This window comes from Wasmannia auropunctata, unplaced genomic scaffold (genome assembly GCF_000956235.1).
Source record: "Wasmannia auropunctata unplaced genomic scaffold, wasmannia.A_1.0 LD336111.1, whole genome shotgun sequence".
In the NCBI taxonomy this organism is placed as follows: domain Eukaryota; kingdom Metazoa; phylum Arthropoda; class Insecta; order Hymenoptera; family Formicidae; genus Wasmannia; species Wasmannia auropunctata.
Window position 1 is genome coordinate 515,198 of NW_012026779.1, and position 14,770 is coordinate 529,967.

The 14,770-nt window shown below is 38.3% G+C and overlaps 1 protein-coding gene across 2 annotated transcripts; it reads left to right on the top strand.

Annotated features, from left to right (window-relative positions):
• Positions 1-1,214: 1,214 nt before the first annotated feature.
• LOC105448803 lies at positions 1,215-13,572 on the top strand. Of its 2 annotated transcripts, none has more exons than XM_011687581.1 (5): positions 1,215-1,982; positions 3,873-3,990; positions 9,607-9,723; positions 10,802-11,304; positions 12,302-13,572. In XM_011687581.1, exons 1-5 carry the CDS (start codon positions 1,930-1,932, stop codon positions 12,804-12,806), a joined length of 1,296 nt encoding a protein of 431 aa, XP_011685883.1. In that variant the 5' UTR covers positions 1,215-1,929; the 3' UTR covers positions 12,807-13,572. The 2 variants fall into 2 exon arrangements, with proteins under 2 accessions (XP_011685883.1, XP_011685891.1); XM_011687589.1 differs by having other exon boundaries at positions 1,215-1,483.
• The last annotated feature ends 1,198 nt before the right edge of the window (positions 13,573-14,770 follow it).

The following is a 14,770-nucleotide window of genomic DNA, read 5'->3' on the forward strand; positions in this document are numbered from 1 at the left end:
ACTAAATTTCACACAAGCTTTTCTCGTCATACTTTAATTTTTCTTCCATTTAGCAAAAAATAATTAGTAAACAATGTAGTCTAAACAGTAAATGGGTAATTAGTTGCATCTTCGACATTTAAATGAAAATATGCTTTGACATTGAAATATTTTTTATATCATGTGATTTTTCCAGAAATGTGGCGCCTCGAAATTTAATACAATGTTTATATTATTTATACAAATTTATTTTAACATTCATTTACAATTCTTAATGTGCACATAGCTTCGCTGATTATTAAATTAGTTCGTACCACTTTGAAGATATATTGCTCTCGCGTATCTCTATTTACAGATAAAATTTTTCTTTTTTATAAACAATATCAACTGTTTTAAAAATAATGCAAAACCATATGTCAATTGTAATTTTTCATAAATTCATACCTATGCGACAGCTGGATCTGCAATCCTACCTTCTGCTGCAATTTTCTCGAGGATAGAGAGGCAATGCGGTAACTCTGTATAATTCTGCGCAACGAAAAGAAATCGAGTTTGCCGCATCGAGGCTCTGAAAATCACGCTTTCGTCATATAATCGTCATCGCAAACATTGACGCACGCGTGCACAATTTCTGTTACGGTTTTCATTCAGCAATAATCGCGAGAACTCTCATATTATACCTATATCGCAATTACGTGTCTCACGATTTACCGTCCAACAACTGGCGCGCGTGTTTTACACTGACAATCGGGGTGACAATCGCGGGGAGCGTTAGGCCCGTAAATTCTCGTCCGTAGACGAGAACGTGAACTTGGCATTCGTGTGTGCGTGCCGCTTTTAACGATCTCTCGTGCCACCTTCGTACCTATAATTACGAACTGCCTTTGGCCCACCTTACGCGCGGCAACAATCGCCTGTGCAACATGCAAAATGTTTCGCTCGTCACGACACGACGTTTGCTTGTCGGTAGAAATGAGAGAGGAAGAGAGAGAAAGAGAGAGTGAGAGAAAAAGAGAGAAAGTTGACTCACAGCTGTCGCGGATCCGCGGACTACGTCATCACGGCCCTGCAAGCGCAGCGGCCTTCCAAGGGCGCTGTTGGTTTGAATCGCGGCACTGCCGGCGCGGCGCGCGGCGTTGCGACAGCGACGCCTGCGCGCCCGTCGCCCCGACGGCGCTCGGTGCACCGAGGGTGACGGTGGCCCAGGGGCGGCAGTGCGGGTTCAGGGGGCGGCGAGGGTGGGTGCCTCCTCCGTTCGGAACTACCCCTTGACAACAGCCCCGCCAGACCATTCTCATCCTCGACAGCGGCGAGGCTCCGCTTCGCAACGCCGCGCGGCGGAGCGTTCCTATCCCGAAAATCGCGCGCGCGATCAATCGGACAGTGGTGCGAATCAATCCAACGATCCCCGAGTACGAGACGTCGCCGTCGTCCTCCTCGCGGGGAGGAGAGACGGATCTACGCGGCGTGCTCGGACGTGAACGACAGGCTGCCGCTCGTTCAGGTAAATCGATTATAAACGCGCGTATATACGCACGCCAATTTATATGCGAGACGCATGACCGGCAAAGATCGGTCCAAAGACGTCGATGGCGACGCGACGCAAACGTAGGACGAGGGATGTCCTGCGATGTACATCTGGAATCGGATCCTTCTTAAGCCCGGGGTTAAGGGGGAAGACTTGAGAATTGCACAACACGCACAACCGGCTATTGGACCGGCGGCACGGCATATCGCTTGCGGTCTCGTGACGTATCACACCGGGCACTCGCTTCATCTCTCGTGTGATCTGCGAATTCTTCAAAGTATCGGCAATTCCCCGCGTTACCGGTGCGTGTTACCGACCCCGATCGTCGATTACGAGGATGCTTTCTCGCTGATACTTAATACAGTTTGGCTGTCGGCGATTATTATCAAGATTGCCCAGTATACACTTTCTCTGTGGCGCGAATGAACTCTCTTGCTGCTTTTGATAACTCAACGATAAAATGTGCGGATACAACGTAAGTAATTCGAAGCGGTAATTTTGTACGTTCAAGTGTACACACAATTTGGCGCAATTTTATATTAACAGTATATATATATATATATATATACGATGAAAACGTATCGATTAACGGTAAAAATATAAAGATAATAAGATAATAAAATAATTGAAAAAAATCACCACGATACTTATCTCATTGTCTGTAAATAATTATGCTCGTGTATAACCAATTTATTATGCTGCTAATAATTGAGCGCAGGTTTGTTTACTTGATGCGCACCGTGTGAATTATTTGAATTCCCTCGCGGATAGAAGACAGTAAATTTTACGAAACTACGTAAGCAATCATCGATTGGGATATTTATCCGCGCGTATTCACTCACATCTCGAGAGCTACGGTTTTTGCAATGCAATTATATAAAATGAATTTTATTTTGCGTTATGAGTTATTCGCGTTAAACTTTTTATTTTATTCTTCGTCTTAAAGCGATGTAAAGATATCTCGCTTCCTTTTTACACTTGCTATATATACAATTCGACATCCGACGTGAGCTTGCGTAACGCAAGCGTGCTGTACTCGTGAATCAGTTGCGCCGTAATCTTACGAATCTAAGTTTGTGCGTCGTTAAAACACAAGAAGCCTTACTGTCCAAGGAAATTTTGTTGAAGGTTATGCTGACCCATATTGCACAAACACCGGCATTTCTTGCGTATCTGCGTAAATTGCCTTCCGCGATTCCGTTATGTGAGAATGTCAATACGTATAACATTGTATAATAAATACATAAATTGCAATAGAGCCGTAGTCTGCCATTGCATAAAAAAAAACTGATCTTTTTAATTAACTATCTCATGATTATTTTGAATTGATTATATATATTTGATAGAATATATTGATTATATATTTTTGACAGAATTGATTTCTAATTTGATGTATATATCTATCTATATTGTCACTTCGTGTCGATAGATGACTCTTACTATCCTAGTAAAAAAAACTCATAAATTTTATTATATTTATAAAAATTTGTCATATTTTAAATTTATGAAAATTTTTTTTAAAAACGTTATTTTTTCAAATTTTATAAGTTTAAAATAGTAAAATATTTTCAAATTCAAATATATAAAGAATTCTAGAAAAAGTAAACTTTCTTAGCTTATAAAAGTTCCAGTTCATATAAAAGATTTGAAAAATTTTCTGAAAAGTTATAAAGTTAAGCGGAATTTCAGAAAAATTCTAAAATTTAAATAAAAATTGTAGAAAATTATATAAAGAATTCTAAAAAATGTTTTTACTAGGATAATCTTCAAAACGTCAATAAATTGCAACAAGTTCTGCAATTAAAAACACTTATATTAATTATGAAGAGCTTTATAGTTTGAACTATTTAATATATAGTTTAGACTATTTAATATCGATGAAGATTAGCTTAAATTAAAGTCTGGCTAAACTCCGGCGTAAACTGTTGCAAACAATGAACCAAGCCTTGAAAAGTTCAAGTTATATAGAGCTTTCGCTAATAACATGCATTAACCGCTGAGCTCGTCAAGCTGTTGGCACAAATTCATGATTATACATAATATTTCGCCGATATGCATCAATCTGCGGAAACTGAAACCAGCGTGGCGATAAGCAGGCCATGTCGCGTGCCTTTGCTAATACCTGCCACGCGACTTTTTTCAAGTTCCCAATGTATCACGTACAAAATGATTTAACGTCCTTGAAAAGTTACGTATTAATCTCTCACGAGATTAAATTATCGATTACGTCAAAATAAAGCCACGAATTATTTGTTTCCGAAATAAATCTCCGAGATAATCGGAGCTTCGTTCTCGAGGCTGCGGCGTTTGTAGAGAAGAATCGAAAATTTACACGCCATTTATGCAGTAATCTTTCGTTAATTAGTTTCAGCATGGAGTGTCCCGAAGCGGTAGAACGAGGTCGGAATTTTCGTCTGCTCCCTGAAAAGGAAGTATCTAAGCTTCTAGAATTTCTTACGGAATACTTACCTGAGTCTTTGAAGGTACGCACTATTATTCTGCAGGCTATTGTTCACTTCTATAGTTAATAATGTAAAAGTCTTTTTTATTTGCGATTCGATTCTGATTTCCTTTTTTGTAAACAAGCATGTATTTATGTTTCTACGATAACAATACAGGGAAAACTTATTGAGGAATATGTTTATTATTTTATTTATTGAGAATGTTATATTTAGATTTAGAAATACGATATTTTTCTGCTGTCATATGTTCGATACGATTATCTTATAAATTACCAACCAGTTCAATACGGAAGTTATAAAGCTCGTCAGCTTCTAATTTGATGTTGATGAAAGCGAAGAAAGTGTGTATTACGGAAAAGTTTCCGATGTCCAGCAAAGAAAACGAACATAGGGGAATATATACACACACATATAGTGCACGCGCGCGCGCGCGCGCGCGCGCGCGTGTGTGTGTGTGTGTGTGTGTGTGTCTCAATCAAAAAGAAAGTTATTCCTAATAAAAAAAATATATATTGAAAATGTACAATAAAATTTCTTTCATTATAAGAGACTTCGTTTATATACATGTACAGCTACACGGAAAGAATTTTATTTTAAAATTTACCCTGAAAATCATGTTAATTGTAGGACAACATAGCATTTCGACAAATTTTATGTGATTTTCACTATTTTGAAAAATATGTATTACAACAAATTTATTATAGTGTAAAAAAACAAAGAAAATCACATAAATTTTGTCGAAATACTATGTCTCATTAACTATGTTGTCGATTAACATGATTTTCAGGGTAAATTTTACAAAGAAATAAAAAAAAAAATTTTCCGTGTATAAATAATATTTCTATCAGAAATTATATCGATAGTACATACGTTGCACATCAGCGTTTTTCACGAAAAGTATTTAACAAAATTCCTAAATTATCGTTTTGAAATTGATATGATTTGTATTTAATAAATCTTTAATCTCGAGTTTCCTTTTGAATATTAATTGTTTCATCACATTATTTACATTTTTTGTTAATTATTTCAAAAAATTAACAGATATTGGATTTCCTTTTGCGAGATCAAAGAAGGGAGGAGGGAAAAAAGGACGTCTCCAATAATGATTAATTATTTCATTCAGCAAATTAGATCCTTTCTATAATCTCAGTTTCCGTTTCAAATAAATAATAAATTAAAGTAACGATTACATTTTGCCGATCGATAATGCAATTAAAGCCGCAGAAAGCGACGCGAATTCGCAATACGCGAACCAGACTAATATCAAACCCATTATTTTGTAATAAACGCTCCTGCTTCCGCAACCCCCATGCGCTGCCGCTGCCGCCGCCGCCGCCGCCGTCTCGCGTTTTACTCGATGTAACAACAATGTCTCGAAATCGATATAACTCAACATACACCGCGAGAGCGGTAAATTTAGTAAACTACCAATGTAGGATAAAACATAAACCTCTATAAGGAGAATACGTTACCTTGGGGGGGTAAAACGTGGACAAACCGGATTGGATTTATCATCCGACTCTTGCAATTTTTGGTGGTTTCACTTGACGTAAGAGTTCGCGAAAAGTTACGCTGTCGTGATTACGGGCTAGGTTCGCTCTCGAGGGATCAATCTCGCGCATTAATAGATAAGATTATTATCATGGAGGAAGCAATGCCCAAGCCGGTGTAATCCCCTCATATAAGCTAAGTCCGTTATGACGGTCAAAGATTGTGCATGCTACACACATGTGTGTGCAAACACAAATTATAACTGCAATGTTGCAGCAACATTGTAACATTCCAGCTATATTGCAAAAATATTATTGTTGCTGCAATATTGCAATTATAACCTGTGCATGCTGGGAAAAATGACGTGCCAATTATGTGACATTAAGAGAATATCCAAACATCTATAAAATTTTATTAATCAAACCATACAATGTTTACTTAACTTGAAAACATATAATTAGTCAAATTTTTTTGTATTGTTGGCAATATTTTAAATTTTTAGCTATTCGGCATATATAATGTAATAAATTCTGCCATTTACAGAGCCAGTTTACTAAACAAGTCTCCGATTCTTATTTTAACAATAAGAATTATATCTAATGACGTATCAAGGAAACTTAATTAATAATATATGTGCGTGCGTGTATGTGTTTAACCTTTTATCTACGTTCTACGAGATATGTAAAACTATGAAGAGCATGTATTTAACAGATAGATAAGGATAACTGTATATGCTTTTTTCAGCTTTACTCCACTTTTTTATTTTTATAGTGCTTCAACGTAAAATATCAATATACCTCTCAATTCTATTAAATCGTGAAAGCGAATCTCTAATAAAAATAAGTAAATAATTATTTACTTATTAATATAAATCAATGTGCAGATTTAATAAAAATTTAATTATCTCGGAAATAATGGTTTATCAGGAGACACGGTCGTGGCTCGGCGCTAAATACGATAATGATTTATAGAAGAAGAAACTTTATTACTTCTACTCTAAAGCCATAGAAGAAACTTGGTTTTACATTTTTTACTTATTCACACACATCCTTTTATTTTTGGCCTTTAAAATCTAAATCAATTACCTACCAGAATCATCGTGCTCAATACTGTCTTTCCTATTCCTATTCTTATTCTTCTCACATAACTCTTGATTCTAAATATTTGACAATGGTTAATATACTTGTGCGTTTTACTTCAATAAAATTGTCGCAGTTACGCAAATTTTGCACGATGTTAAAGTCTCATTTCTCCCTTCGGATGCAACTGCCAGACTACGAAAATATCCAACCTCGATAAGCTTTGTTCACCTCCGGTTGTTAGGGAGGATCAACGTTATGACGCGCGACCACGCTACCTTAATCGAAAAATCGTCGTGTAAGGTGTGCTGGAATCAAGGCCAGGGTCACTGCCTGCACACGTTTCGTTGTCGTCGACGTGTCGTATTATTCGCGCGAGTCACCGCAGTGCTGATCTCGTGACCTCGCTCGCGCGATTACTACGGCATCCGCAATTTCCTATTAGAACGACGGGGAGCCTCCTCGTCCGATATTACTTCAAGAAGGAAAACTCCTCCGACGTTATCAATATGTTTAATAATTGTGAACACACAACGGCGTACCTGCGACCCTAATATTATCATCAAAATTGAAATCACATTTGGGTAAAAGCCGCGCGGCACACATCACGTGCCTCTCCGAGGAAGACGATGGGCTCGTATTATCAATTTATTGATTCGATTATATAAATGGTCACGCTAAAACCCTAGATATTTTCGTCTCCACGGATAGAGGAGCACGCTTGTTTAAACGTGAAAGGTCGCGTATACGCTTTTCAATCATCGTGAGAGTACGGCCGCACCACAAAGAGATATTGTTCAATTGAACGGGGCTGTCTCGTGGCTTTTCCACCGCCGCGCCGCGCGCCGCCGCGCCGTGTGTTTCTCCCTCCCGCGCTCCCGTTTTGCGCGGGGAGGCAGCGAATTAGACCGAACCAGTCAACAGAAATCAATCGCGGCCTGGCAAATTATTTATAGAAAAAACAAGCGAGAAATATGTGGGCGAGAGCGATTAAGATTTCAATATCCAGGAGGGGGATAAACGAGACAGAGAGAGAGAGAGAGAGAGAGAGAGAGAGAGAGAGAGAGAGAGGATCTGAATAAGGAAACACGCCAGTGATCAGTATCAACGCGCGGACACCGTATTATTGCGACGATCAATCATCAAGCGAACTTTGACGATATGTCGCATGCAAAGTGCATCGATTTCACTAACGTGCAGTGTTACGAAAAAGCAACGGCATTACGTGTGTGCGTCAGGATACGCGACCTTGACCCCTGAATGCCTTTCCGTCATATGTATACGTTGTAGGAATCAGTGTCTACGGTTTATTCCGGGATAAATTGCAGGGCCTGCGCACAATCATTTTCGTGCCGGGCTCAATCTAATGGTGTACAGCAAGGCGCCGCCGTTGAATCTTCCGGAATATCTCTCTCTCTCTCTCTCTCTCTCTCTCTCTCTCTCTCTCTCGCGGGGCTCTCAAAGCGTCGCGTGGTCTCTTATAAATCCAATACATATCGAACGCGCGCATTGCAATCGTCGCCGCACATTTCGACGATGGCACACGAGACTCTTAAAGCGCAGGGACTCATGTATGTATAACCCGAAAGCTCCATCCACTTTGACAATTCTGAAGGAATGCATGCGAATAAAGATATAACCGAGTCGGTATCGCGCGCGGCAAGAAAAATGAAATATCGATGAGATGGAAATCTAGGCATTGTCCTAAATCCTAAATCCTGAAGGAATATTGATTAACGTCGACAAAAAGAAATTGGACCATTTACATACTCCAGAATGTAACACAGAGAAAACGCGGCAGTATATGTATATGCTCTCGCTAATATCGAATGAATTAATGATACAGCGAGATAAAATTCACTAATTATCGGTTTGGAAACTGGCTAAACTTCGAAACACGAGTCAACTTGTTGTGTATGTTTTTCACCATAACGGAATAATGCATAAAACAACGATCTCTGTGACACGTTTACCATACTGCTACCCATTGCGGTTTTGTTTATGGTTCTCCAAATGATTTAAATATGAGCATTACTGATTGTTAGAATACGCGCACTGTATATATGTTACGTGATCGATGGCTTGCGTCATATCTCGTGCTATTGGTTAACAATCAAAATTTTATAATTTCTACGATATTTTCTTTGAGCATTTCATTTCCAATTCCTAAATATTTCAAATATATCTTGTCTTTAATTATTAAATACTCGTACAACAAATTTCGAGGAAGATGTTTACATGTACATGAGTGTTTCGTGCACACAATTCTTATAATTCTGTACAAAAATAAAGCGATATAATTATCCGATTTGACGTCATCTTGGATAATTTGAAAAGTCAAAAGTAGCTGTCGTGCAAAAGTGCAATTACTTTTATCGATTCTTCTTATCTCTGTTAGCCTGACTCTACTTGCGCTCTATTACGCTATTCTTAGGTGAGATTTATGCACGCTTCGTTTCGCTCGTTATTTTCATCCGGTATATTCCAATTAAGGAACTCTTCAATGCGACATAAATACGCAGTTAGCGTTTAGCATTTGTTTTAAATGGAGTCATTGTACTGTCCTATTCGAATCGTATATTTACGAACACAACTGTAATATCTGATAAAATAAAAAATATTCCTTTTATAAGGGAATAAGATTTTTTTATACATATTTTATATTAGGAATGAAAGAGAACTATATATATAAAAGAATATCAAAAGTGACCCTGAATGAATGGATATCTTAAGGTTCAACGAACTGGGCATTGCCTTTAATTAGATTCTTCTATCCGCCCTCTCTCTCTCTCTCTCTCTCTCTCTCTCTCTCTCTCTCTTTCTGTATGTGTGTTTTAACTTTTTCAAAAATATCTACCCTTTCATTTCAGACGGCGCCTTTGCGCTAGGCTGACGCATACAAATATAAACAAACTCTTCTGTTTATTCCAATGTAAATGTCACGCTCGGTTCCATTTGATGAAAAATAAATTTAGCCTATTTTTATAACTTCAACTGCACGTAACAGTAATTTATATTATTCAATTAAAAGAAGGATGTTTCATTGATATTATTAAATTTCTTACAGTTTCAACAAACCGTATTGACTTACATGCGAGATAGAGTCTGGGAATTCCATTTCTACGTGGCTAACGATTGGCCGGAGGACGCAATCTGCTTACATTTTCCCGGAATGACATTATCTGTAAGTATAAATTAAATTTCTTTGGTTAAGAGGGAGAAGGAAATTCATCTACCTAATGCAATTTTAAACAAGAGTTTCAATTTTTAATGATATTTTATTATTTGAAATAACATTCCCACTTATTTTCTTAATTAAATTTTCGTAATGCAAACAGTTGTCTGTCTCAAATTAATTTGATTTATTTCGTACATGTAATTTAGATTACTTACAGCCTACATTGCATCTTTTTACATTACGGGATATGTAGGAGATCGATTAAAACAAACTATTTTGATTAGGAAACGTAATCCGATTCTTGCAGCACTACGACGAATCATTAACTCGGGAAATATCGCAAAAACGTCAAATATTGAAAAAGTGACCTTGCCACGAGTACTGAGAACTCATTATTGTGTGCTTCCGCCATTTCTCAATGCACTGCAGGATGCACGAGTGTGTTGGCCCACATCCCATAGGCTTGGCTATCCGCCAAATTTTCGCTCTTCCTCTTCGCTCCCTCGTTGCTGTCGCGAACTCGCGATTCGCTTAATGCCAGCTTCTCGATTCTTTCCAGAAATGATTTCGTCTATGCTTTTTAGTTAATTACCATCTCCGCAGCATCATAAATTCATTGACCGTTGATTATTAGTTTCGCGTGTAGAAACGGTGCGGTTCTCTCGCGCGAATTTTAAGCGCGCCAAGAATCGCGCTGTATCCTTTGACATTTAGCACCCGCCCAGCGTTGATCCGCATTCGTACCGCAGGCTCGCAACGTTTAAACGACTATTCCCGCACAAGTGTTTTTCTACATGTACGTAAACGTGCAGACTGAAATACAAACACCGAAGCGGACTGTAATTTCATCGTTTAGCTTTAAATGTGAAACACGTATCACTGACGCGCGTCAAAGTACCTAAATTATTTATAAAGCTATCGCAGATTCTAGAGAGAAAACCGCGTGTTAAATTATGACGGTAACTGGTAAATAGATCGTAAAGATTTTACGATCTCCCAGATCGTTTTTCGCATAGCCTTTCCTCTCTGTATCCTCTGTTCCTCACCAGAGAGATGCTAATCTTATCTTCCGTCATGTTTTCAGCCGCACGGTTTGGTGTACGAGAGCGTCGGTGTCTTCTGCCCGAACAATCGGCTGGAACTGCTTCGCCTTCTCCGCGAGGAGGACATTCTGATAGACTGGTCGAGACCTTTGTACATTAATTTCGTGCACTCCGACATCGCCGAGGAATTAACACGCCTTTACGAGGGTACCGGCACCATCGAGACGGTGGTGGGCGATGTCTGCGCGTGCGACTACTTCGAGCAAGAGGAGGTGAGCCAGGAGCCGAATGAGGAGTCCAACTCTGACGTCCAGGTGCGGCCTCTCAAGGCCGAGCACGCCGAGGGGATCCACGAGTTGTATCCGGCAAACGATATGGAATGCCCCGAGATTTTTCTTCGCCTTATCAGAACTCTACCCGCGGCGGGAGTGTTCGCGAACGGTAGATTGGCCGCTTGGATGGTCCAATCCTATTACGGAGCTATGTTCTCCATGCAGACCAAGCCGGAGTATCGTAGGAAGGGTTTCGGGACGAAGTTAGCAAGGTAGAGAAAGAGTTCACGAACTTTAAGTAACGTCTATGTGTTTGCAACTAATGTTAACGCAGAGAGTCATATTTGTATAAATGTACTCTTGATTCATTCGCGCTAAATACACATAATATAGAGTAAAGGTATACTAGATATGGATCGAACACTACAGTTCCGGATTTATTACATCTAAATAATTATTATATTTTTCATCGAATGACGTATACACGTATCGCAAGCATTTGTGTTAACTTTATCAGTCATCAATTGCTTCTTGTTTACTTAAATAATAACGTTGCACGTTTTATTGATATCATCGAAGTAACACGTTAATTTAGATATACACGAAAAGAACAATTTTGCTGGATCCAGATCTGAAAATAATTTGTTCAATAATCAAAATAATTTTGTTGGAAAGTCACAATGATTGCTAGAATATCAAAACGTTTTATAGCAATGTTTATAATTTGTAACTTTCCCACAAATTATTTTGATGATTGAACAAATTATTTTCAGATCTGTATTTAGCAAAATTTTAGACCTTCCAACAAAATCATTCTTTCCGTGTATCTTTAAAAATATATTCAAAATTGAATATGTATAAGGATTGCCTTACGAATTTTGCAAGAGGTATAATAGTAAGTAGCATAAAATTTCGTGGAAAAAAAATCAACATCATGTTCGGTTAAGATTAAGAGTAAATATGTTTCACGGATAATCTGATCCAGGAGTCTAATTGTGGTTAATATTCATTATTTCAATTAAAATTAAAAAATATATAATAAAAAATACTAAAATTGACTAAAATCATCCATAAAGTATTATTTATAATTAATTACAATTAATTATAATTAATTACTATTAAATACGTTATTGAATTTCACATCTTTCTGACAATATGAATTTTTTATCCTTATGATCCAGAACTGCCCTTACTCTTTATTATATCGCGATATTGTTATGTGCACACACTGAAATTGAAATATAACAGTTTATGTATGTGAACTTTTAGGTACCTGACAAAACGCGTAGCCGAGAAGGGGTATTATCCATTTGTAGTTATACGTCCAGAAAATGAAGCTAGCCAAAGCCTGTACAAGAAGCTGGGTTTTAGACGACTTTATCAACTCGTTCGAATGATCTTTATGCCTTTCACGTGGCAGGAGAGCGAGAACGACGCGAATATTCTTAGGGATAACTTAGAAAACGCCGTGAGGCAGCTCACGATCGAGCAGAGGGTAATAACGGCGTTGCATGGCGGTCAGGACTGTCAGGAGGCGAGCGAGGAGACGATACGAGATCCCGCGGGAATCGCGGGAGACGCGTCGATCGTCGACAAGTCCGAGGGGGGAGAGGAGGTCGAAGAGGAACTTCTCGAGATCTGCACGGAGGAACGGTCCGAAGAGAGGACAGACGTCGCGGAGAATAACGCGAACGGCACGACAAACGAAGATGCGCCGGAAGTTGTGGAAGTTAATGGCTCTTGCGAGACGGATGCCGGGAGTGGCGACAAATAAGTTTCTAGGGAACGTTTTACGCGATAAATACGACGGTCCATAAATTTCACGTTTTGTTTGCTCGAAGACACTGCTCTTCCTGCCGCGGGACATTAATAAACAGGCAAAGATATTTAAGAAAATTACAAACGGAAGTTACATGAGTGAGCCAAAGGGTTTCTCGGTAAGGCAAGACTCGCTGTAACATAACTTTCCTAACAGTTGTTTGAAATCTACTTAGTTCGATAGATATGAACGTCCATTTATAGATAATGATGATTCATACGAATCATATTTCAATAACGATTCACGCGGTGAATGATACGACAATTACTTTTGAATTATTACGATACATTGAACATGTGGCAACTTTATGGAACGCGCGCGCGCGCGCGCGCGCATACACACACACACACACACACACAGATACACGCAGTGATATTATACGGGATTTCAGTTATCACTATGTTATATATGGTACACGTCATATGAGAGAGGAGCTGCATTCTTCGAGCGATAGAAACGAAAGAAGAGAGTCAAAGATAGAAAATATTTTAAAAAGATTTCAACATTACGGCACCGCGTTCGTGCGAGGCTTCAATATTCGCGTACACGGAATCAAAATTCCATGTATGGTTCTTCATATCAGAGACTCTTTTCAAAAACGAAACGTCGTGTGAAAATCTCAGGTATTGAATAGCTACGTATCTTTGGGTTGCCAATATTATATCCCATTAAAGTCTATCTTGTATAACTTTCTCCTATTGTGTTGGTAAAATACATAATTTGAAAAAGAAAAGATTGTCGATGTTATCAATGATTCGTCATTAAAAAAATGCATGTTCAGAAACACGCATCTGTTTAATATACATTAAATTCCTTCTAAATAAATTAAATAGAATTGTAATGTGGTGATTGACTATTTATGTCTATACGCGTTTTCGTTCGTTTGTTCCATGTTTTTTTTCGTCTACTTCGCCATTATTGAATACAGAAATATATCTTGTGCGCAATGTACGACAATGTATAATTATTAGGAAAAATTTCGAGCTAGTGTTTTTTTCTACATCGTTATCGAGTTCTACGTAACTCGTAAATTTCGCGTATTGATTTCTAGCTATCTTAAAAATATAAATGAATGGACTTTGTTGCGCGAGGGATTTAGACTTGTAAACTGTTTCGCGAATTTGTAAGTTTAAATTCATCGTCACGTGCAGCGGAGGGGCGCGCTAATTTTCCACCAAACGCGAAGATCCGGAAGTCTGCGGGGGGGGAGGGGACTCAAACTGTGATTATAATTTTCATGTATAAAGTATAGAATCTCGAGAGAAAAATATGACGAAGCCTCGTGCGATCTCGACACGCTTTCCTGGATATGATAGATGTAATTTGCTGTGTCGGTGCAAATACAAATTCCGAGTGAATTTTTAACCGAGAAATTCGTCACATCAATATTGATCTTTTATATTTCTATATATATATATGCATATGTTACTCCATAATTTATAGATTATAGATATCTCAAAGTCATATAATTTCATTATATAGGAAAGAAACATTTTTTACTTCATGACTACGGGAAAATTAAATATAATTTTCCGTACGTTTCACGCACCGTCATAGCGATTACTTTAGCGTGCGAGTTAATAATGATAATATTAATGATAAAAAATAGAGAACATAATTAATATTATTATTAACGATGGTTATACATAAATATAAATAACGCGCAAAAAGGGAGAGTCCGATCGGATCGGCTCCGTTCCTGAGGAATCCCGAGATACCTTAGATAGTCACTATTTGTATAATTTTTTCTACGTTTCATAGATGACTTACGAATAAAATACAAGACGAGTAACGTGTAAGAAATCGGTTCCGGAATGGGAACAGGAGCCGGGACGACCGTTATGACTCTTTTCTAAGGCTCCCCCCTTTCCAAAATCCCTCGTTTATTTTTAATTTTGATATTATAGCCAGGGGGGTGG

Coding starts and splice junctions, on each gene's coding strand:
- LOC105448803 (XM_011687581.1), top strand. CDS start 1,930: ATGAACTCTCTTGCTGCTTTTGATAACTCAACGATAAAATGTGCGGAT. Junction 3,991..9,606: donor ACTTACCTGAGTCTTTGAAG/GTACGCACTATT, acceptor AATTTCTTACAG/TTTCAACAAACCGTATTGAC. Junction 11,305..12,301: donor TTCGGGACGAAGTTAGCAAG/GTAGAGAAAGAG, acceptor GTGAACTTTTAG/GTACCTGACAAAACGCGTAG.